The sequence below is a fragment of the Trachurus japonicus genome, chromosome 18 (assembly GCF_045865225.1).
Source record: "Trachurus japonicus isolate A0001 chromosome 18, Traja_1.0".
NCBI lineage: Eukaryota > Metazoa > Chordata > Actinopteri > Carangiformes > Carangidae > Trachurus > Trachurus japonicus.
The window spans coordinates 32101494-32127538 of NC_140924.1; the positions used below are offsets into that span (position 1 = coordinate 32101494).

Below are 26045 nucleotides of genomic sequence, written 5' to 3' on the forward strand. Positions count from 1 at the left end.
TGGTCTGACTAGTCCATAACAGTTGCAGCCCTCCACCCGAAGCAGCCAGTAAGAAGCTGCAGACGGGTCGATCAAACGGCGCTATTCTCCCTCTGTCGCCATCTGAGTTATACCAACGCTCACCCTCAAAAACTGATCACATGAATGCGATGCAGACTTCGGGGGCGCAGAATCGCGGATGCGCGTGTCTTTCTGAATAACATCGAAGCTGAGTCGTTTTTCCCCCCTTATAGGTCTACATACAGTAAGTTAGTTTAGAGCCTAAATTCAAATTACGCTTTCAATTCAAGAACAGTGTAGTGAGCTGTGTGTCACACGCTTTTTTCTGTCTTTCAAGTATTATGATTGCAGCACGTTGCATCTGTGCGGTCTGTGGAGGGAACATCTGGTCAGGCTCATACTAGGTAGTGGCCATTAGCTCATTAGCTCTCTGCACACAGACCTCCCCGGAGCACCTGGGAAAGATGGCCAGCAGGCAGAAAGGGCTAACATTTAATTGCACTGAAAATGTCTCCTAAAATCTGCCCCGATGGAGAAAATGGTTGCCCCGGTGAGATGAGAAGTCTCGATGCGGTACTGACGATGGGAAAAAAAGGACAGTTAGCAACAGGTCTGAAAGACACACTCCTAATTTACTACATAGGGCGTTGCTCAATTGGCTGATGAAGTACCATCCTACAGGAATCACACATTTTCAATCAGAACAAGGCAGGCACCCTACCAGTGCAAGCTTTACCCACCCCAGGTTGCATTACATTCAGTGCAGGTCCTGATGTAACCTGTTCAGCTCTCTACCACCCTGGCAATATTCATGTTGGCAGATAAGTTAAAGTAGTAGTGATATTCTGCCGCTGAGTGTATTGACTTTTCTCCTCAGCCTTGTAGAAGCTTTTCCATATTACTCAGGTCTGAGCTCTTGTCTTGTATTTTCCTTTGCTTGTGAATGTGCTTTTTTTTTTTTTAAGTAACCCCAACTTTTAGTAAATGTATCCACTTTGCAACTGGTCACTGATGTGAAATAAAGCTGATATCCACTCTCATGAAAGCTTTTCAGTCGTTAAATTCTGGTGGCACCTTCCCCAGAAAAGACGATAGAGGAAGCAGCAGTGGCAACAACACCAAATTAGAGAGGAAGCTTTCTGCTCAGCAGCAAACTTCAGGGAAAAGAAGTTCATCCACAAAGATATTTTTATTTTAGGTGCACACACAAGCACTCATGCTTATTGGTATTTCTTTCCTAATATAACGTCTAGGATGCAACAGGAGTCTTGTCACAATATCTCTGTCAACAAATTTTTGTTGTCATTTTTCTTCGTCCAGTTTCTCCAAACAACGATTTCTACATTTTTAGAGAGTCACATTTAACAATGAAGTTCCTTTCTCACCAAAGAGCTACAGGGGAAAATAATAAGATTCAGGCAGAAGAACACTGGAGCAAAATGCAAACATGAAAAAAAAACACAGAACACAGAGGTCAGCGATTAATTATACAGTAGAAGTAAAAGAAAATGTAACAAAGGGTGTGGTAGTAAAACCAGAACAACCATTAATCATTAAGAGTTTTCTTATGAGCAATGTTTTAAGAAGATAAAAGGTCAAGACTGTTCTGTATAACTGCTGTTTTTTGTCCATCACTGTATATGTTATATTGTCAGCTAATGGAAATATTTGATTTATTTTTGGGTGAGTTTGGCGGCGCCAGTGGACCAGTGGTAGTGTTTTGCCTGAAGGAAGACCCCATTTCCCATGAGCACCAGCATGTAGCGTCATAAACATCCTGATTTCCCACAAAGACCGTCTCTGTTTCCCGGTCGCGTGCAACAACTCTGTGCTGACCTGTTGATCTGTCTAAACAATCAGTATCTCCTGGTTCATGGTGTCAATGGGGTGAAATGGTCTGAAAACTTCTGACCTGTTGACTGCAGGCCTCAGCCCAATTACGTACAACGTTTTCAAGGTGTAGTGCGGGAAATATGATCAGCCATTAACAAGGTGTATTTTATTTTGAAAATTAACCGGGTATTTTGTTTTGTATTTTGTACACGATTTCCTGTCCCGCAAGAGCTGCTCTGTGCTGAATTTAAGCGCCGTGCTCCGGTGTCTGGAAAAAATAGAAGCTCTACGTTTTTGAGGAGGGCTGCCGGATGCTGAAGCCGGTTGAAGCACACACATTGACCAGAGTAGAAACGTCTCGGCCCTGCAGCCGTTCCGTTTTTTGACAAAACTTTTAATTTCTTTGGTTTTCTTGCTGCCTCTGCCATGATAGGGGCAATCCTACATAGGCATTCATCTCGACCTCCGTGTTTTTAACGAATGGAGAAAGGGGGAAGTGACATATGCCGTAAAGCTGTCAGCACATTTGTAGTTTTTTGTGTGGAGGGGTTCCTACAGTACTGTACCATCCACCTGGAAGTGCTTAGTGCCAGTGAAGGTGACACAGACCCCCTCAGGCCATGACAGAGGCGTCATTCAACCTGTTGTAAGTCGACCATCACAAAAGTATAAAATATTATATGAAGGTTGAAAAGTTACTTAGTGTAGGTGTAAAATCCAGCTTTGATCTACAGGTTTCTCTAATCAAATAAATGTTGGTTTATGAAGATGTCCATGTAGTTAGCATATGTTATCCATTTGTTATGTTTGCTTCAGCCCCCTCTCTAAATTATGGAAAATGTCTCATCTGTTAATAGATGTGGAGTTTAAAGGTCAAACTGTATGCTTAATGATTTGATGAAGCTTATACCATGTCCATATTTGCTCACCCAGGGTTGAGGAAAAGCTACCGAGAGGATAGCAAAAATATGAATTTGTGCAATATTTATAATGTTTGCTTCTTGGCTGCTGCAAATTCTGTGATTCTGCACAGCTCAAAGGGCTTATTTCTCCTCTGTCTCGCTCTACCATACGCACAGTGTAAACGCAGGACTCAGGAGTTATTTTCTTGGTTTTGCCTTCAATTTCCCTGTCCTCTGCCTCCCTCTTGTTTTCTCTATAGATGCTTTTTGTCAGACCTTAGTCGACACCCTGGAGGGCACACCTGGTCTGCGCAACATTTGGAGCACCTTCAAGCCGTTAGTGCTGGGCAAAGTCCTCTACACACCTGATACACCTGCTGCTCGCCTCATTGTGAAGGAAGTAAGTTTAGAACTGAGTTTGCATGTACTTGAAAAGCAGCCGAATATCTCGCAGTGTACCAGTGTAAATTGTAATAGCTACAAGATGAGTCTTTTGTATGGTATGGTTTGTTTGGGATCAGATCAGTCGCACCATCATTGTGAAGAAACCTTAAGTTAGGGTATGAAAAACATTGGATTGCGTAGAATATACAATTGTACAGTCCCATAGTTTGTCAGGAGGGCTGCTCATTGAATGCAATGGCTGTATTATCATGACATGATATTCTTGCAAGATATTATCAATGTGATAAGGGCATAAGCAAAACAAACAACAGACAGGCAGTGAGGCCGTTGCATTTAGAATACATTATGAGCATGAGCAAAAATCTGCCGATTTCACAGCAAGAGGCCTGATGTTGGCACAGGAGGCTCTCCTCACAACAGACATAGTCAGATTGTTTACAAGTCAATATTCAGGGGTAAATAACCCCATTTACATTCAACTCCATGGGTGGTGACAGTGTTACAATATGATGACTTCCTCTGGGGATTAGCTGAAATGTGCAGATGTGAAGCACTTTCATGTCTGGATTGGCTCAGAGCAAATAGAAGTGGCTCAGTGGGTATGCTTTCAGTCAAGGAGAGGTGAGATGAATATGTTGTTAAATATAGTTTTTTATTTTTGTTTCAGGCGAACGCTACGTTCAACGCTTTGGCTATGTTAAAAGAGCTCGCTGATTCGTGGGAGGAACTCGGACCACGCATCTGGGACTTCCTTCAAAACAGCCCTCGAGTGGATGCAATACGGGTAAAGACGCCGCAGCTGCACTGTAAAAATGACCTGAATCACTTTGCCCTTTTTGGCTCAACTGTAGCACTGTAATTGTGAGTGGACCTGCTGGCTGAGTGACTGACTGAGAGCGATGGCAAGATGCAGTCCACTGAGCCACTTCTGGTTTCTGCAGGGAGGCCGAGAGACGGCTTCCAGTGCAATGGAGGCTTGGCTCAGTGTAAACTAATTTCACTACATGTATCATTATTACTAAAGGAGGCAGAGGGATAATTAAACATAAGACACTAAGCAGAGGGAGAGAGGGAGGGAGGGGGAGAGAAAGAAGTCAGTGGTAATAGGCTCTCATTCTAATGCTATGACGTCAAACAGAAGTTTCTCATAAAGACCTGCCTCTAATAAAACTGTGACCCTCTGGGTTGGAGGTAAAGACAGTCAACAACATTAGACAAATACTAAACTATGGTGGATCACAGATGCAGGCTGAGAGCGGTCTATTAAGGAAAAAAAGAAACACAGTATTGTTTAGAGCATTATCCTCGGTAGCTCACCTGGTGAAGTGCTTGCTTTGGGCCCAGTCTTTACCCTGGCAGCTAGGACATAAGAAAAGGCAAAAGCATAAAATAATAATAAAAAAAACAAAGAAAAAAAGTTTTTATCTATTCAAAAAAAACAAAAAAACAGGTTAGTTTTTGATTGCAGCTGGTATAAGTGAATCATGCAGCTCTGCTCTCTAAAGTTATACTTGATGAAATTCTAACATCCTTTTAAATTGCAATACTTTTATATTAATTTAAATATGTGCTTATTCCACCTTTGTTAAACAGAAATTTGCTGTTTGTTACACAGAAGGACCTGATGTATGATGATTATCAGCTCATTCACACCTTTTTATCTACACTTCACTCACTCTGTTTTCTAAGCTTGGCTAGTTAAAGCAGAAGTAGCCTAAGTGGTCCGGTCGTTTTCGCTAATGCTGCGTTCCAGGCAGGCTTTTGAAATCGTAAATTACAGCTTCAAGTCACAATTTACGACTTTGTAGCGTTCCAGGCAACCCACTCGTGTTTTTCCGACCTGTTTTACCGGTGAAAGTCACTATAACGGCCACTCGTAACTTCCGACCCGTGAACTCGTACCAGATCGAACTGGTACGACTTCACGGTCGGAAAAATACGAGTTTCCTTGAACGCACCATAACAGTCCTCGTCCCTACGTCGCCACATTCACGGCGTCCCTTGGCTGCACACACAGCCCTGCATGCCGTTCTCTCTCCTCATTGGATAAAAAACTGTAGGATACGATAAATGTTTTCTCCTCGGCTCAGAGCAGAGCAGAGTGACTGACAGACCCATGTTTCAGTCCAAACACTCTATGTAAGTGATTGCTGTCGGAAGATATAACTATTTAAGACTTATATTAACACAAATATATCACTTACTTCTGCTTTAAACAACAGTTGTTTCACCTTTGGATGTGCGAAGGCTGCTTCTTTCAAAAGAAAGTCAGAAAAGTCAGTGCAGTCATGAACCTTTTATATACGTCAATGAGAATATTACGTGTATAGCCTATGTACATTTTTATATCATTTTGTTGTAGGCTACATTCTGTTAGATATGGAAACTGAGGGAGGAAAGTAACCATGTATAAGTCATGGACATTTTATTTACCCTGGCACAAAGGATTATCTATAAAAGTAGACTTTTTCTTGTTTGGATGCAGGGACCTCTTAGAGTCTCTGCTAGTTGCCTAGCAACCTCACGGTGACGCTAACACTCATCATCTTTCTTTTGCTCATAAAAATATTTTTTCTTTTTCTTTTTTTTTAATTTGTCCTTTGTTTGAATCACATAGAATGGTCACTACTCATTTGCATCTTCTTTTGTATGCTTTAATTTTTCTACACTTAGATTTTCTTAACTGGGCTTGGTTTAGAACAGCCTCCATGTTAACTTTTGAATATGCAAGGATAAGAAATCCTTCACCTGGTTTCAAAAATCAATTTTTCAGGAAATGTCAGTAAAATTGGAAGAGATGAGGTTTATATATATATACACAGGTGAGAATATACATGTCGTGTATATCATTTTGTTGCACCCTCTCTTAGATATGGAAACCGTGGGAGGAAAGTAATTATGGATAAGTGCAGGATAATTTTCATCCTGGCAGAAGGGATTATCTATAGAAGTAGAGGACATGGACTCTTTGCCACCACTTCTCTCCCTCCCTCCTGCTCCTCTTCTTTCTCTCTTTGCCTCTTGCCATATTTCCTTGACACTGACATTACTCCAGTGTCACTCCAAATGAGCTTATAGGCAGCTGGAGGGAAGCAGACATTGGGAGCTCCATATAGCCAGGGTATTCATTACCCTAGCCCTAACCTTTACACAAATGGGCCGGCAATCCTCCTTTGTCTTCATTTTCTCCCAGCCCAGCTCTCTCCCTCTCTCTCGCTCTCCACCTCTCACTATGAAGCTGGTGGCTTCCGAGGTTTGTCATCTTCAGAGGTCCTTCAAGGTCGCAGACATGTTTTACGTTGATGGACCAATTACCATCACCACCACAACTACATTTGATAGAAGATAGAAGATTTAGGGTACAGAGCTTAATGGAAGGACACACTGTACTGTAGCATATTCTCCCAAAAGAGTTTAGAGATGAAATTGGTAGAAAATACATTTGACATTGACATAACCACCAATGCTTTTAGTGTGTTTACACGTTTAGGTTGTAAACCTTAAGGTATCCATCCACATTGATCGTAGTTACAGTATGGTTGTAACAACAAGCATGGTTTACACTCCGGGTCCCACGATTCCTTAGTAGCTACTTTGGCAGAAATACAACAGAGTAGGAAAGTAAGTGATACATCTGTTTCCAGTGTAGCTGTACAAAGCCCATGCTATTCTACGAGCAGGGTACTGTAAAGTTGTGTAAAAATCTTCCCCAATACCAAGCCGTGGGTGACCAAATCAGTTAAGGCTACCTTACAGGCTAAGAGACTGGCTTTTAAACAAGGGACTGCCTCTGAGCTGCACACAGCCACAAAGAGGTGAAATATGGGATTTTAAAAGCAAAGCAGAACTATAAAGAAAAGTTAGAAAACAAAATGGCCACGAAAAATCTTGGATCTGCCTGGTTGAGCATGAAAGCCATTGCAGGCATTAAACACTCAAAACCCAGCGGTATCACTCTTTTAGATTTAGTTTTAATTCAGATAATGAATTTGCAAATGCCCTCAAATGTTTCTATACCCGCTTTGACACCTTTGATTTTAGCCAGGAAATACAGGATGTGAGGCACAAAGTCACTGACAATCAAAGCTTTTTCATCACCCAAAAAGATGTTGAAAAATCATTATTTTCCCTCAAAACAAATAAGAGTCAGGGTCCTGACAATATCTATGGCCGCCTGCTGAAATCCTGTGCAAAAGAGCTAAGCTCCATTTTCCAGTATATCTTCAATCAGTCCCTGAAGATGCAACATGTGCCAAGGGTCTGGAAAGATGCTGTTGTTATCCCTGTCCCCAAAATCAGCTCACCTAAAACCCTCAATGACTTCAGACCAATAGCATTGACATCTATTGTTATGAAAACCTTTGAGAAACTGGTGAAATCTGAAATCCTCAAGAATACTGAGCAGGACCTTGACCCTATGCAATTAGCCTATAGGCCCAACAGAGGTGTTGAGGATGCCACAGTCGTTTTACTTAATCTGCTTTTTAAACATCTGGAGGGGAAGGGAACGCATGCTAGGCTTTTATTTGTTGATTTCTCATCTGCTTTTAACACAATCCAACCCCATGTTTTATCCTTGAGGCTCTTAGAACTTTATTTTAACTAATTTTAACTTAAGCAACAACCTTGTGGGATGGACTCTGGACTTTTTAACAAATAGGACACAAAAAGTGAGAGTGAATGGAGTTCTTTCTGACCAGGTTTCTTCCTCCACTGGCTCCCCGCAAGGATGTGTGCTTTCTCCTCTTTTGTTCATCCTCTATACTAATATGTGTCATAGCAACAGAGAGGATAGAACCATTTTAAAGTATGCAGACGACACTGTTTTTATTAGTCTGTTACAGGATAATGAGACGAGCCACGGCCCTGTTGTCAATGATTTCCTTAACTGGTGTGAAAAGTCTTTCCTCCAGATGAACATTGTTAAAACTAAAGACATGCTCATTGACTTTCTCAAGCGGGCCCATGATCAAGAGACGACAACACTAAAAGGTCAGACGGTGGAGTGTCAACACATATAAATATCTTGAAACTGTCATTGATAAAAAACTGAACTTTGAGGCAAACTGTGAAGCTTTGTGTAAAAAGGGACACCAGCGCCTGTACTGCTTAAGGAAACTGTCATCCTTCCACATCGACAGAACCATGCTGACCTTGTTTTATCGGGCTTTTATTGAATCTGTTTTATCCTTCTGTCTTGTGTCTTGGTTTGGAAACTTGTCTCTTAAAAACAAAAACTGTCTAAACCAAATAGTGAAATGGGCGAGCAGGCTGATTGGTGAGGCCCAGCTCTACCCACCATCCCTGTACACGAAGCAGGTACAGAGGATGGCTGGCTCCATCCTGGATGATGGCTCCCACCCTCTCAGTGCTGAGTTTCAGCTGCTCCCATCAGGCAGGAGGCTCAAAGTACCAGCCTGTAAAACCGTACAAAAATAGTTTTATTCCATCAGCCATTAGCCACATTAACATGGGGAAGAAACCTTGAGAGCTGTTGGTTTTTAGTTGTTTTTTATTCTGTTCTATTGAGTTTTAATTAGTCTTATTTGATTCATTTTAATCTCTTATCCCGAGCACTGTTGTCACTTTATTTGTATGTCCTGTCGCATGAAGGTTAGGTTAGGTTAGTTTATTGGTCTCCACCGGGGAGAAATTTGTCGCGGAGACAGGGAACATGTTGCATACATAAAAAACACATACAGTGACATAAAAAACACATACAGTGAACGAACAAAGGACATGCAACAGGAGCCCTTCTCCATGTCGCCAGCAGAGCAGCGCCATGTTGAACTGTGCTGTTTGTTTGTCTTTTAATGTCATGTAATTCACTGCAAACTAAATTTACCTGAGGGTACAAATGAAGTAACCTTTGACCTTTGACCTTTGACCTTCGTCTCAAAGGTGACGTGAGGTAAAAACTGTACAAATGTTTGTTTTTCATGAATAATCACACTAAGTAAATAATATATTCCATTTTCTGTGATTTGTCCACATAAAAGCTACTCTTTTTTTTTTTATAAACCCCTCTTTTATAAGCTATTTTCTCAGTCTTTTTTTTGCCTTTATTATAGTAGCAGTGAGAGAGGGACAGGAATGTTGGGGAGGCAGAGAGGGGGTGACATACAGTACAGCAGGGTCAGTGGTTGGATCGAACGCGGGCCACTGCAGTAAGGACCAAACCCTTGTAATGTACATTTTACCAGGTGACCTCCCAGGGCTCTTGTAATGTGAAACAGCCAGGAGCATCATGATGAATTAACAGTCAGTTAATACAGCTTGGAAACAACATTAAGAGAGCAGATAGCTTGTTATTAATAACAGTCAGGCTGTTATTAAAAAAGATAAACCTATATTGGATTTAATGCTTGCTGCGTTTCCAATTCATATGTAAAGACACTTTAAGTGCGGGAGTGTTGGACTGCCTATTAAATGACTTACAATACAAGCTACTATATACAGTAGAGAGGCCGAATTGCTGAATGTTAATACATCACACAGCAATTGCTGAAGAGTGCAGACCATTAATAGCATCAGAAATGGCATCTCAATCCTGCACACCGATCCCTAAAGGATGGCATTGTACACTTAATACTTTAATTGAATCCTACAACGTTTAGAGGACATGCTCTTTTTGTATTAAACCACATTTATGCCATGCACATTAAATTCACATTTCAGAAAAATATCAAGACACCTATGTAAAAACATTACATAGATCAGAGTGAGCTCTCGCAGGCAATTCACCACGGGTGAAGTGATTTTCTCTGTTTTGTAAAAGCCAGAAAATACATTTAATTTCTTCACTTGAAACCCCTCTCATGACGAAAAACCGTTTCGTTTGACACACGCCCAACAAGGTTAAATGGCATTTCTGCAACACTCTGGGCCAAATGCCACTGATCATTAAGCCAAATGCGGCCGTAGCTTGATGAAGATTTCAAATACTGAGCAGTCACGGTCAGTTTGCCAGCATGACTCTGCTGCTCTGATTTCAAAATGACTCCCAGATTTAAAAGAAAAATGCACACGTTCGATGGGTCATATCCTTAATGTAGCACCCGCTAAGATGGCTGTACTGATTTTTTAAAAGGTCGAACGAGGCGTAGAGATGACTTAATTTGACACTGTGTCCTAAGGTTAAGCAGAATATCATCAGAAGTGTTGACACTGAAATGCCACTGAGTGCACTGGGCAGAATATATCTGAATCTCAACTCAGAATTTCACACTTTAGACGCCCAAATCTTGATTGACGCACACTGCCCTTTCCTCTTCAAAAGTCAAAGTCCACATGGTACACTTTTAAATGTGAAGCATGCACATAGAAGAGCACTGAAGCAGAATGCAGACCAATATTAATTCAAAAATAGTGCAGCTCTAGAAATACAAATGTAGATTCTCTTTCAGGTAAATTATAACTTATATGTTAAATATTACTTCATGTAGTGGCACTATCATTATGGGAATAGCGTCATATTATTACATGGGTGTTAATTTCACAGTAGCAGTAAACATGCTCCCCTGAATAGGGGAATGGCTGCGGCCTCTAAACAGAGAACAACATGTTTAAACCAACAGGTGGGTGTAAAATTATCCTCTCATGCAAGCGCTATTGTTTTGTTATTGCACATTATTATTCCACATACATATTATTATATTTAATCACACGCCAGCATATCACCATTCATAATTCATGGCATGATTAGGTCAATTGCAGCTTGATCCACGGCCTGAGCTGACAGGAAGAGACGCTACAGACATGTTTCTCATGTTAGTGAAAGGAATTGAAATGTGGTATACTGTATTTCCCCGAGTCCCTCTTGTGTATTTGTGTGTGCCTGTGGACGTACAGTATGTTGTTTGTGTGTTTTTCACGTGTGTGTTTATTTACAGGCAGAGTTTAAATTTGCATTAATGCTTACTCTCTGGGCCTCTAGCGTCTGTACCGTGCACATGTGCATATTATGCCGCGTTGCTGTGTTGTGTGTTTGCACGTCTGTGAACACACACATACACACATGCATGCACTGTATACATGAGCATTTCCTGGCTGTGAGAATAGTTGAGCCTGAAGTACAACAGTGCCATCTATCTTGATGCTCCTAATTAATTCTGCAGAAAAAAAAAGAATGAATGTCAACGGCACCACAGAACAAAGCTGACCTCTCATACTTGTTCCTGTGAAATAATACACCATCCTCTTAAAACCCCTTTGCTCCTCATTCATATTCCATTGTATCCATGCCACATTCACTCCAGACCTCTCACTGCTAACCATTGTCACAGTAATTAAAACCATTCAAATCTCCCCTTCTCAAAATTAGACTCTGCTGGCGAATCCGGTGTTTGCCGCTGTCCTCGACCAGCGTCTCAACGGCACAGGATGGACGGCCGAGCTGCTGGCCAACTTCCTCTACAATGGGCCCCCCGAGGACCGTCCGCCTGGCATGCCGTCGTACGACTGGCGCGATGCTTACAACGCCACTTCACAGATCCTGGAACTTCTGTCCAACTTCCTTGGCGTAGGTTCTTTTTATTTAGTCTGTCTTTTATTAAACGCAAAGCGGCGTCATGAACCTGGCCGGCTCGCTCCAGCACAGAGGGGTTGTGTAACCACGGATAAAGTGAAACATTTCTCTTGACATTTAAGACGTTTTTAAACATAAGTCTTACTGGTGAGGAAAATTGACAACACATATATTTCCACCCTCCCACTGCTTTTCTCTTCTATCCACTCCTTCCTATGTTATTCATCTGATTCACTTAATATTACCCATATGCTTTCATAAGGTAGTAGTTGGGAGTTTTATGACATCTAAAGTGCTCAAACAAAACTATATGAAATTGTTGTGAAATCCTGGTATATCAGCTTTCTTTTGTGGGTTGCTGGTTTGCAGAAGAAAAAAAAACATGATACAGTTGAGCTAACTCTAGCCAAACTAAACAGCATCATACACATAAAATATTAATGGCAATTTATTTTACTGCATCATGGCCATTTCCCAGGCAAAGTATGTAAACAAGCAGTATCAGCTATTCGATTCCCACTCACACTTTCACGAACAGACTTCAGACAGTGATCTGGCAAAAGTCCTGTGTTCCTGACATTGCAGCACTTTAATCTACTCCCGTATCTTTTTGTTCTCAACTGTCACCCTACTCTGGCAGAACAACAGGGGTGCTACAGAGTGTAAGCAGGGTACTTTCCATCTAAGATACAATGTGTCCATGTTTAGCACTGTGGTTTTTTTTAGTTTTTTTTATTGTTTCTTATCCCTTTTGTGTCTGAGCTCTGCTGCAGATGAAACCAGAAATCAAGCCTTTTCCAGATGACATGTAGTTTTTTTTTGTCTTGTTCACTGTATTGGGAGAACAAACAGAAAAGACTTTGGTCTTTTATTCATTAATCTTTTTTTTCTCCATTTACTTAGCAAAGTGTCAGATACACATGAATATCTGTCACTTCATTGCTCCCATAGTAATCATGAAAACCATTGTTATGGGTTTACAGTGAATCTGTAATGGCATCAAACAGAGTGGTGTGTCTAAGCAGGAACACACGCACATACACATATACAGAGTTGACATTGATATATTGATCTGTGGCACAGTTTGCAGCAGAAGCCATGTACAAAGCCCACACACACCCCCTGCCTGATTCACATAACACACACAGTAGCTCCGTCCTCTGGCAGGTAAGATGGCAGGTTGTGCCCTTGGGATTAGCCATGCACGGCCGATGGAATTCCAGCATAATAACATTCTATTTTCTGTTCTAATGCGAATTGCATTGCACAAAATTGATATCATGATATAGACAGTTATTAGACAACCTTTTACTGTGGGTTTATACATGTGTACGGAGATGGAGACTTTCTTTTAGAGCATAAACTGTCAGCACTGACAACGAAATGTAAACAGCTAATATCCGTTAATTAAATTACATTGTATTGTCGCTTGATATAATACACTTAAATGAAAACTAGAATATCATTTTTCATATCAAATCTTAAAGACAAACTTCGTATCCATCTGATTAACAGTATCAGTTATAGTGATTATATTACAGGCGAATAACCAATAAAGAAATCCCTCTATAGAGCATGAACATAAGTCGATCATCTGTGAAATGGAACACAGAAGATATAAACTTCTTGATAATATGTGCTTACAAACTATTTATTTGTATCCTGGCACATGGAAATGATTAACTCAAGATCAATGTCCAACAATCTGCTGTTTTATAAATGGCATCCCAGCATGAACACACCAAATTAGAGGCGCAGTTTTCCCGTTCCACCGCCTCGCTGTTTAACAGGATCATGGAACTAATGGTGCCGTTTCTAAAATATAAATAAGAATACCACGAGTCATGTAAACAGCATAACGGGTTGTTATGAAGAGATCGTGGTGGCAACAACAGCAGCAAACAGAGCCATTACATCATCCTCATCCCCCTGGGAGTAAGGACTTCATTACAAGCTTTGGATGACACTGGTCTGAGGATGTTGCGTTGGATTACAATATTATTTCACTTAAACATTACAGTAATTTAAGGACAGCCTATACTAGCTGTGCTGTATGAAACAGTAGATCACTGGACCACTCTTATACAGGAGAGGATTACATTGATTTGTAGTATGCGCTGTCCCTCCACAGAACTGATCGCTAGAACTCTCGCAGCCCTTTGACCAGCATATGTTAATAATGTCACGGAGATCCACTCGCGTTAACGCTGTCACTTTCCTATCAGCTGTCAGCAGCAACCGTGACACAATACAACCATGGCTGCACAGCTGCATGAGCCGCCCCTTGATGTTTCTCTGAATTAGGCCAAGATGGGATTGGGAAGATATCGGAGGGGGGTGGGCAGTTTCTCAGTCCAGAGCTGGAGTCAGATTGCTGATACAAGACGGCTTTACCCGTAGCTACTGGTCCACTGGTTAGAGACGGAAAAATAAATGCACAAACATGCTTTCTCTAGCTTTTCAAAGAACACAAAAGCACAACACACAACAGTGGTAATGATTGGACAAAGACATAAACATAAACAACAAACACTCTAAATGTTGTTCGTAATGCAGTTAACTGCAATATCTTTAATTACTTTTGATAATCCCGTATGAAAATCATGTTCTCCCCCTGGTAGTTTAAAATAAATGTCTATTATGATTTTAGATTAGTCAGCAGATGTGATGGTTAGCATGAAACTCCTGTCAGCTGGTTTATGTCGAGAATTTTCTTCCATATGTTTCACTCGGCACTTGTCCAAACTTGCTCTGCCGCTCTGATACCCCGGCTAGTATGTACTGAACAAACGCTGTTATGATATTTTGTTTCCCCACCACGGCTTGATATAGAATACAGACTAGAGAATCCTGGGGGAGAAATGATAAAACTATTGCAGCACTGAGATGTGAGGACAGCTGTCAGGTGTGACTGCCTCCCAGGATGGCTTGCTCATTATCGTCTCGTGAAACAGAGGGACAGGGCTACAGAACAGGGAGTGCTAGTGAGGCTGTATCTCATTTGCTTGTCTCTGCTGAAGCCCAAAACATTTCCCACCCCCTGGCAGCTCCAGATAATTTGGAACTGCACTCCGCGTGGTTTAGTCAATAGCTGAGTGATACTTTTGGCCAAATATCCATCTGCCATTCCGGTAGTGAGTTCCCGCCTGCCTCTTTTTTTATTTTCTCTTTTAACGGTTGCTAAAGATTTATACACATATAATGGTATGATATAATGTATGGTTGAAAACTACTAAGCATTTCTGCATTTATTTACAGTGTTTAGAGCTGAATAAGTTTGAGGCGACCCCCACCGAAGACCATCTGGTGAGCAGAGCACTTGAGCTTCTGAAGAATGATACGTACTGGGCCAGTGTTGTCTTTGGAAACCTCCAGCCAGGCGCCAGCCAACCCCCTGCTCACGTCGAGTACAAAATCCGCATGGACATTGATGAGGTAGAGCGTAGCAACAAAGAAAAGGACAGGTATGTTATGAAGCCCAGTGGGCAATTTCTTTTCTCACACCTATTGATATATTGTTCGAGGACACATTTAAGATTTCCATAATTATTTGGTTTCTTGCAAAGAGTTAGATGCTTGAAAATACTGGTGTTTGTACAGGTGACATGAGCCCACAGACGGGGTGGTGGTAATTATAGCTTTGCATACATACTGGAAAAAGAAATTAAATGAAAGGTAAAAAGAAACAAAACAGAAATCTACTAACCTTTATGCTCATTTCTACCTTTATGCTAAGCTGCCTCTTGTTTTTAGTTTCCAATTTAAGTTAAGCAGTCATGACTGGAAAGAGGTGGATACCATTACCCTGACTCTGTCCAAAAGAAACCAATTATGACAATTAGCTCTGTTTAAGATCAGTAATTAACCCAATTAAATGTTAAAGTTGGCTAATGTTATTTGGCCTCAGATCCACATTTGATGCCAGGTAGCCTACTCATTTTAATGCAACAATTACCTATGAGAACCGGTGTCAAAAAGGAAAAAAAGGGAAAAAATAAAAACAACGATCACGGACTTCATGATCGATTACCATGGCAACGAACAAAGCTTCGATTTTTTTTGGTCAGCCCTAGTAAAAATATCACCTGTAAAACAGCCATGATTCTTTGACGGTGTTTCTGACACCAGTCAGTAGCACTGACTCTTTTCTAGTTGTGGTTTCTTTGGCCTTTTGCTAAGACAGATCACGATGTGTCTGCTTTTAATAAGGTTATGGTCTCCTGGGGCCCGAGACAACTCCTTTAACGACCTGCGCTATATATGGGGAGGCTTCGCCTACCTGCAGGATATGATGGACCACGGCATTATACGAACACAAACATCAAAGAGCCAACCCCTCGGTGTTTTTGTCCAGCAAATGCCATACCCATGTTTCGTGGATGACGTGTGAGTACAAAAGCTTTTATGTGTCAGCCTTGTGATTAGAGGAACAGAAAGGTGGATTTACAGCAATAAAATTCCACTCATTCTGCGGTGTTGCTTGTCTCTGCCACCACATAGTTGAATTATGGTCTTATCAGTCACCTTCCCTTCAGATTTCCTTGTGGAAACCTCAAGATGCTCTCTCTCTTATTTGTCTAATTTTCCCTTTCTTTTAAAATCTGTAGCTCTTTTGCTTGTGCCATATGCCACAAATGAAGGGACAAGGATGGGTGACTCTTCATGATGCCAAGGTTAAAAGTTAATAATAAAAATGTAGCGTCCTTCAAAATAAATGTAATCATGTATCGTGGGTCAGCGATGGGAAAGGAAGGAATGAAGGCAGGAGTGGGCCAAAACTATTGATTTTAGTCAAAACCACAGGAAATTCCTGAATAGTTGATGGATGCTGAATTATTTAAGTAACCACCACGAGTCCCTTCCTTCCGTATTTTTCCACGGCGTTTTACTCTTAACAAAGTGAGCGTACTGTATCCCATGTCTCGCCAAGATTAATAGCAGCACTCCATCTGTGTTGCGTACGTATCCACTGATGGTGCTGGCTTCTATCATGTTAGATCGTCCACCTAGGGACACGAATGATGTGATATCACGATGAATCTTCCAAAGCCAAGATTTCCTCAGAGTCTGAGAAATGACTCCCATCCACACAGCATTATGATCTCCATTAATAAAGGAAAAGCCCAGTGATGCCATCAAGAGAAAAGATAATTACCAGGGAGATTTAAGTCTAGCAACACAATGCGCCCTTTTTTCTTTAGTAGACACAAAATATTCACTCCCTGTGGGGAAACACAGTTCCAGAGATTAGGGACTTAATTTTAAAATATCCTGTGCTTTGGATAGCACAGAGTCTACAGTCAAACAATCTACAGGGGGTGTTTGGATCAACATATTTGAAAAGGCAGAAACAAAAGAAGATGAAAATTACAGCTTCATATTGGAAAATACATTTGGGCCGCATGCTGTCTGTGTTGCAGAAAAACCTACACAAAGATCAATATTCATTATTTGATTCTCACCACCCACTGGAGCACAAGCCGGGGGGGTTATCAGAACCCTTACAACACCAGGCTCACAACCTGCCCGCAAGGACAGAGAAGGAAGAGAAGTAGAGTAAAAACACGTCAGGGAAGCACTAAAACGTGTGGTTACTGAAACCGGCCCTTCATCAAAGCCCAGTTACACTGTGAGGAAGATGCCCGTCCACCCGAAGGACAAAACACTGAACAACGCTGCTGTATACGCTTAAAACTGCACAGATCTGTATATTGTGGAGGGAAATAAAACAACTGCTTCATAAGCACACAGCAAAACACAGGAGCGGTGGTTCCTAGTCAGCAGTCTGCCTAGATCTAATGGGAAAGGGACACTCATTTGAAGTCTCAGTGGAGTCGGTGGTCCTTTATTGCAGCCAGGGTGCCTTTGCATTCACACCGCTAAAAGACTGTGGTCGTATATATCTGTGGCCTGGAGGGACTGGATCTCAAATACATCCTCATTGCTTCTTGGGGCTCGCCATTTGTGAAGATGAAAACCCTCTCAGACTTTTTGGCTGCTAATAATATATGACAATGATGTCGTTGAAATGCATGTTTTGAATAATAACGCCTTGTACTGTACCGGATCATTGCCTTGGAGACCTAAGAAACAAGAGCACATCTGTGTTATGAAAAGCATATTCAAAGTAATGGCTTTATTGATTTAGTTTTCATCATTTAGGTTTTCCATTGCTTCTCTATGAAGTGCCTCTCATTTATATTCACATTGGGCCTTCAGGATTAGATGTAGTTTCACTGCTATGAATGTCATTCTGTTGATGAAACAAGGTTTAAGACACATACATGTATTTTATATTTGTTTTAACTGCCTCTGTGGCTGCTCAGGCTTTGACACGCAAGGCAATAGGATATTTTCAGGACTATTAATTGGATGGAAGTTTAAATACATACTGCACTCAGTGGAGATACTCATCTGAGAGGGACTCTGGCATTTCAAATAAAAAAAATAAATTTCATTTCATCCATTTCAGACATTGTGGTGTAGACATACTGCAGACGGAGGATGACACAATATAAAAACAGTTCAAACTTAGCTTAGCCAGATTTCCGTGCACCGTCTTTTACCTTTCATTGTTGTGTGATAATTATCTGAAATTAGACGGGCATGGTACAGCTTTTTTCCCCACGCCAGCCCTGTTGCCTGAATTTCACCTTCGTAAAACCAAGGATTAATAATTACAGAAGATAAATGGAGACCATAAAGCACCACAATACCCTCAGTCCCTCTACCATTTACTCTTTCGCCTGCCTAGCCATTTGGGCATTTCTATGAATTATTAACACTTGAAAACTGCTATTTCATTCATAAATAATTGAGAGTGAAATCACACAAAAGGAAGATGCGCTAAAACACAGAATGGCATGATGGGGAAGAACCTCTGTGGTAATTATTTCCATCTCGAGATGTGTTTCGTCGGCCAAAAGAAAGGAAAGAACATTGTGCAATGTGCATTCAAATGAACACGTTTCCGGATCCACTGTAACCCTTTGTCAGTTTAGAAAAAGGCTTAATCTGACTTTAAAGCTGCTTTCCAGATAAAACATCTGGTTAGGTTTGCTTTCAGGTGCAAAATAATGTAGGTTAAAAATTAAAAACTAGTGTTTGTGTAAACTAAAAGCTCATTTACTGTTTTTTAATAATTTGTTTATCTTTGTATATCATATAGCAATTTGCTCAACAGAAAATATTTTGACAGAAGCTCAAGAAACTGTTTTGCTCTGAGAAGACCTTACCGTCACTTTTCTTTTTTTAAATTTTTGTTCAGTTCCTTTCAGTCTCATGAAAAAAAACAATTTTTCTACCTCACCGATATAAACTTCAACTAACAATCTAGAATTACCTGCGCTGACCCAGCAGCACTCATCAACACTTCTAACATCACACCGGAGCTTTGAAATAATTTCCTCTCCACATCGCCCATTTCCTCCTCACAGCTTTTTGGCTGCTACTGCGCCTGATGAACTAGCAGCGATCTGGGCCACTCCAGCCTCAGCTGACCCTGTTGGCATTTTGAACTGGAGATAACCAAACCTGTATTAGCTCCCACTGTCTTCCTGTTCACGTTGCGCACGGGGCCTGATATGATGCTATGGGATAAATCTTGACCCCTGAGGGGCCCGATAGCACATAAACGGGTGCTTTATCAGCTGCCTCTGCGCCATTGCACGCTCCCGAATCAGAGGCATCTCTTGTCTGGATCCTGAGGCTTAGCTCCCCCCCATCAATAGGTCTTTCTTTCACATTCACATTCACATTGGCTTGATGTGAGATCCAAGGCAGCTTTCAGCAACACATAACACACGCCTGCAGTGGACATGAGGAATATCCGAGCGAAGGATACAAGGGATACAAGCTTTTGTCCATCTACAGTGGTTAATTAACCTTATGTGTGCACTGTTGGTAATCAGAGTGGGTGAAATAGTTGAGCATAATTGGGACATCTGAAGCTCATAAGAGGCAAAAATCAGCTGCTGATGTTTTGTTTCAGGTTTATAATGACAAGCTGTATTAATAATGTGAGCAAATTCCCTGTATGGCTCAGCACACATTGAAAAGCTCCCTTTGTAGCTTTAAGTGGAGGGCTTTAACCACAGCTCTTTAGCCAGGCGTTCTAAAAATGGTGTCTCGACTTGTAGAAGAGGAGAGGAAGTGCAATTACATGTGCAGACAGCACAGATTTGCCAATGGTCACTATTAAGTTTTCTAAATGGCCAAATTGCAAAGCCACGGTGTGCAGCCAGCCAACATGTTGAGTGGTATTAAAGCTGAATGTGCAGTAAGAACCGTGCATTAATCAGTTTGTTTAGTCATTTGTTTTAGTCTTGTGTGACACTGTTCAGGACCTGGCATTTTGTAGCATCAGATGGAGGCCGAATGGCAGATGCTGCAGTTTTCTTACTATCTAAGCACATAAGGTGCTGCGGGTATTTGTAACAGAATATACAGTAAATTCACTTCAATTTGCACATTTAGTGTTTTTCTGTTTTGCTTGTGGAATTTGTACTTTGATCACACATTGCTTTACACTTTTGCTCTGTATGTTCAAAGTGATATCTCTCTACAGGGCTGTTTCAAAAGCCTTTTTTTTGCCAGTATGAACTCCATAAAACATAACTCCACATCTTTCTTCAGTCTCTTTTATTAGCATAAGCATCCAAATTAATCAGCACTTTGTTCAAATTAATTTTAGCCTTGACCACAGGAAAAAAGAGATGAAAAGCAGAAGCACTTTCTTTGAAACATTTCAAAAAGGTGACTGAAGAATTCATTCAATTTGGCTTGTTCATGAAAATCTATATCATCATCATCATCATCATTTAATCATAGGCGCTCAAACTTCTGGAAAGACTGCTGGTCCTGTTTCAGTTTGACAGCCCCAGGCTTATTTGCAAAGTATTCAGCTAGGACTAATGAAAACAGAACATCTTTATCAATGCTCAGTTTTCATAATTTTTCTCTTTTTTTATGGCTGAACATACAGTTTGATATTGTGCTATAACTTTTAAACTCTAGCTATGTCTCAAAAGTGGTTCATTGTATGTTAATGGAATTATATTTTATTTTAAAGATGGAATCTCGCTGTTGGGATGAAAAATGAAAAACCACATGACATACGGGAGCTCTTTATGCCATAACCACACGCGCATCTCTCCTTGAGCAATAATTTGTACCAGCAACGAGATAATCCCCCATCGAATAATAAAGCCTGTTCCCTTCAATGAATAGCTCATTTCCAGCCAGCCAAGGAACTCAACGGTGTATTTGCTCAAAAAGAGACAGGACGTTTTAATTTTTTAATTTTTTTTTAGCATAGCACGCCAGCCTCTGGGGAGGCCGTGCTCTACTATCTCGATTTACTGAGAAATCAGTCTTCCAGCTTCCCTAAATTTAGGTCAGGCTGCCAATGTAAGTGGAGCCCTGTAACACAGACCCGCCCGGAGTTCTGTTACTTAAGCACCTTTGATCGATCAGCAAATGTATAATTCAGCAGCATCTGGTGGCAAGGTTGTCAGTGTCAGACACAGTGTGCATGACTGATCTCTCCCCCTCCAGTGCTCCAAGTCACAGAAGGAGTTAACTCACTCCGACTGTCAGCTGTTACGGAGACGTAGGGGTAGAATCAGGACCAGGTAATGCTAGAATTAGTATTCAGCTTGATGCCACTGCTACTTGAGGCTGCTTACCTTCCCCAGAAAAGGTACTAATGTATCAGCTTCATTTGTTGAAGTGTATTGATTCGGTCGGTCTTGTCAAATCTCGTTTCATTTCCAAGTTCAAAGAAGAAATTTTATTTATGTAATCTGGTATGGGATTTTGGTTTGAGTTGCTCGGGGCTTGAAGTTTAAGAAACTCTTTACTCGCTACTTCCAAGGCCTCGTTTGAAAATGATCCATCCCAAGAGAGCAGGGGACGTGTCCTCGAAAGCCCGTCTCTGTCTCATTCAAGTGCTCATATAACTGAACTTCCTCCAAGGTCTCAGTGGAACTAACTCAATCTCTTTGTCGTGTTTGTAGGACAGTCTAATACCGTCATTTTTGATTTATTGACAAAATTGCTAATAATAAAAAAAAATCTGCACAGACTTTGAACTGAAATGAAATGTACAAATAAAGAGACGATGTCTTGCCTGTTAATTTAGGCTGTTGTTCTTTGACTGTAGAAGGATGACAAGCAAATGCTTTTAAAAGACAATTATAGTTGACAATTGCACTTGAAATGAAAATAAGACAAAAAAACAAAAACAAATTACTTATTCAAAATTGCTATCAGGGAAAAAAAAGCTCTTTTGTGGGCCTAACTAGCAATTAAACAAAGTAGATGTTTGAATGAAACATTTTCACTTGGCAGGAATTCAACAAGGCCTTTAAAAAAAATAACAGAATTACGGCAGAAAATCATTGCATACTAAAGGTGTACTTTGATCATTTGTTTATGTTAAATGGCTCGGAAGAAGAGCATCGCTCTGCCAATTACAGCATATTCACTTTGGGCTTCATCTATGCATACGTACTGAATAAAGCTCGGCTTGCGCTATATGCCTAATATTTAGGGAAAACAAGCACGGACGATAAGTGAAATCCATACTTTGTCGAAATCTATTTGATATTGCTCCTTCTCTGTCTAATAAAGCAAAGGAAGCACTTTGTTATGTCGACAGAGGAGGAGATATTGACATGGCATTTTGGTGGCATTATGAAGCCAGTTTAATATATCCCCATTGTGTTGTAACAGAATCAAATCATACATTATCTCTGGCATGAGGTGTTGCTGTAAATGGCTGGACTGAGCTGGCGCACCAAGTTTATGAAGGTTAGCTGTGAACACACCAGATTGGTTTTATATTCCATTGATTCATCTTTGATTGATTGTATCTCTAAAATAGTTTCCTAACTTCATTTGAGTTTATAAGAGTGAGTGTAAAGGTTTCAGTTGCAAATGGAAACCTTTGGCCATAGCTGTTGGATTACAATTTACCGTGATGCCTCCCCCCAAAAAACTGTATGCCCTACTACGGCCACTGTGCCCTTCATGGCCATGTTTGTGTCAAAATCTCAAGGCTGCTCTAAAAGGGTCACTGCACAGTCCTTGTCGCTTGGATTGGTCGTGCACACAAACTATACTGCGAACCTCCCTGCTCACTCGCTCACTACAAACATGATCTATGTACTGATCTACTCCTGGAGGGAGCAGCTCTAAACCTGTAAAGATATTCTGTCTCAAACTTCAAGCACTTACTGCAGCTGTTACACAGAGATCGTACAACAGTGCATTTTTGCTACTGCTGCCTTTTAAAACTTAATACATGCATACTTAAAGGGACAACGAGGAGTTTCTATTTGGTTATAAAAAAGTATCACGTTAATGTGGATGAATCTCCGGTACCCATACTTGTTAATGGGCCCATTTTCGATAAATATATCGTTTTGTCTCTATCATTATTTTGTTATTATTAGTGGTGGCGGAAATGCTGGGCGAGCCGACCAGCATTTCCTTACTTTCGGTTTCGCGGCGAGTTATGAGAATAACGCCGCAGAATCGCCGTTTATGGTCGGAACTACGACGGTATGTGATCGTCTTTGAACGTCTGACTTTAATTCTTGATGAATGAAAACATGAGTCCATCTTGCGCCGGTCAAAGAATTTCAGTGCAGAGGCTCATGAATGTAGTGTGAAAACGCTTCGCTTTCCCAAAACTCCTCGTTGTCCCTTTAATACATACTGCAATATCATAACTGACAGAACGGCAGGAGTCAAGGACAACTTGAGGTTGTAATATTTGTTTGTTTGGTCATTAGCTGCTGTACAAGACAGCAGCTTTTCTTCCTGGGGTCAAGACATCTTACAAACATTTCTTTTTCAAATGATAATAATAATAATTAATAATTATTATTATTAATAATAATAATAATAATAATATTAAAGCAGAAGTAAGCGGAATATTTGCGTTAATATAAGTCTTAAATAGTTATATCTTCCGACGGCAATCACAAAGAGTGTTTGGTCCGAAACACGGGTCTGTCAGTCACTCTGCTCTGCTGTAAGCCGAGGAGAAAACGTCTCGTATACTTCCTTGTATCCTACAAGCTTTATCCAATGAGGAGAGAGAACGGCATGAAGGGCTGTGTGTGCAGTCTGATGAAGAGCTATGAGCTCGAAACGTTACTATTGATGTGCTAATAAAATCTGCACATAAGGGAGCTGATGTGTGCGGTCTCCTCTTTTTGCTTTTCCTGTCCACATTTTTTGAGGCCAGCACCTATTGAACTGGATGTGCGCGACCGTGTCTACTCTTTGTGCAGCAGAAAGCCAAATTATTTATTTAGGCCTTTGTGCCATACAAAGTCACAGAAGGCCTTGCCACTTACAAGTTTTCTGGTCTGACATATCTATCAGTTCTTTGTATTACCAGTTTCTTTTGATTTCTCAATTAGTTGATGATTGGTCATTAAAGTGCCAGAAAATGATGAAAACAGTATTAGATCATTTCTGCCAAAACCTGAGGTGACATCAGATGTTACTTAACCTTCAGTGTCTCAAACCCAAACATGTACTTTGACATCAGATAAAGATTGAACTGATTTTACTTTTGCAAACCAATGTAAAAGCAATTACCTGCTGACCAAAATAGTGACTGATTTAATTAGCGGGTATCAGCAGCCATTAGCAGCAGCATTTTTTACAGCCATTTGAGAGTGAGTGAAGTGGTGCATGCACAGTAAATTTTGGACAGGTGTTGGATCAAACAGTCAAAAAAAAAAAAAAAATCCCATGCAACAGGTTCTCAGGTTTTTTCCCATGATATGTTTTTATTTGCAGTTGAGGCGTTTTCATGAGTCAAAGATCTTACCTCATAGATCAAGCACATTTCATTTCATTGCACAATCATAGCAATTTTTTTCAGATTTCAGATCTTCTGAAGATACATCACTGCTTACCGGAGATGACCAAATAATCGCCCGCGTGCAAATACGCGCCTGTGCTCTAATAGCCGCCGGGGTCTGACCTCATTTGGCATAATAAACGCCGGTTCAATTAAACGCCCGGGCGATTAAGTGTTTACCATAGTCTTGCACAGAAAACAAAAGTTTTTTTTTAACAGCGCTTCACCGGCTTTCACCTCTTCTGTCAGTCAGCCCCTCCTCTCACTCTCTCTCTCGCATGCAGGCGCGCGCACACACACACACACACACACACACACGCACAGACACAGACACACACACACACACACGCACAGACACAGACACAGACACACAAACACAGGCGCGCTAGACTGAGGGATATAGGGATATAGATAAATGCGCTAATGTACAGTGTTGAAATTACCGCGATCGACCCCCCCCTTCCGTTATCATTCATAACACTGCTCTGATCAGCTCCCTGTGTCGCGGTTACACAGACAAACTGTCTTTTTATTTATTGTCTGATGTCAATAAAGATGCGTTGGGGGAAAAAGTAGTTTTGTTCCAGTGGTCCTATGGTGAGCTCCTTGTTCTTTGCATGATGGTCTGGTACTGCTCATTGCAAAAATAAATTGTAGCCTGTTGCAAATACACGCCTGGTTCTTATAAACGCCTGGGCTCCAAGTCGATTTAGCATATTAAACGCCCGGGCTAATAAATGGTCATCTACGGTATTCAGAGTTTGTAAGGACTAATTTATCAATTTATTCTTTTTTTATTTCAATATATCATCAATACCTATCTGTATCTGCAGGTCAACAGCAACGTAAACCATATCTTATAATGAATTCAATTCCTCTGAAACAGTTTCAACAAAAAACTAACCTTCATTAAGGTAATATCAGCACTATTAGATTGCATTAGTTTTACTAAGCAGACCTAATCATCTTGTATGCACTAGTGCCCCACCTGGCATTGTTGCCTCCATGTCAAAGACAGGAGACCTGACCTTTTCTGATTGCTTCCCTCATCAACCAGCTTCATCCAGAGTATTGGAGGCATCCTCCCTATGTTCCTGGTGCTGGCCTTCATGTACACCGTGTGCATGACCATCAAAGGCCTGGTGCTGGAGAAGGAGCTGCGGCTTAAGGAAGTGCTGCGTGCCGTTGGCATTCAGAACGGCGCCCTTTGGTCTTCGAGGTTCACAGAGAACATTGTTCTGCTCACAGTTCCCTGTTTGCTCATAAGTATCATGGTCAAGGTCAGTAGAACGAGACACTTCAGTGGGAAGAGTGGAAATACGAAGCATCAACACGTGAATGTAATACTGTACGTGTTTGGTACAGTTAGTGGTGAGGTGACTGTTTTACTGGATGTCCAGAAAATCAAATATGCTGAAAATATTAACCACAGACATCATTTCACATAGAGTTTGAAATGATGTGTTTTTAGGAACATCAAATTATTATTATCATT

The 26045-nt window shown here is 40.9% G+C and overlaps 1 protein-coding gene across 3 annotated transcripts in view; it reads left to right on the forward strand.

The window, feature by feature from the left end:
- Positions 1-26045, forward strand: part of LOC146969646 (phospholipid-transporting ATPase ABCA1) — a 170699-nt gene that overhangs the window by 34772 nt on the left and 109882 nt on the right. For 2 of the 3 annotated variants that reach the window (XM_085760153.1, XM_085760152.1), the window contains exons 10-15: positions 2996-3135; positions 3808-3924; positions 11464-11661; positions 14926-15131; positions 15877-16053; positions 25608-25830. In XM_085760153.1, coding sequence (XP_085616279.1) covers positions 2996-3135; positions 3808-3924; positions 11464-11661; positions 14926-15131; positions 15877-16053; positions 25608-25830 — 1061 coding nt within the window. The remainder of the gene's footprint in view (positions 1-2995; positions 3136-3807; positions 3925-11463; positions 11662-14925; positions 15132-15876; positions 16054-25607; positions 25831-26045) is intronic. The other variant, XM_085760154.1, reaches the window with a different exon arrangement.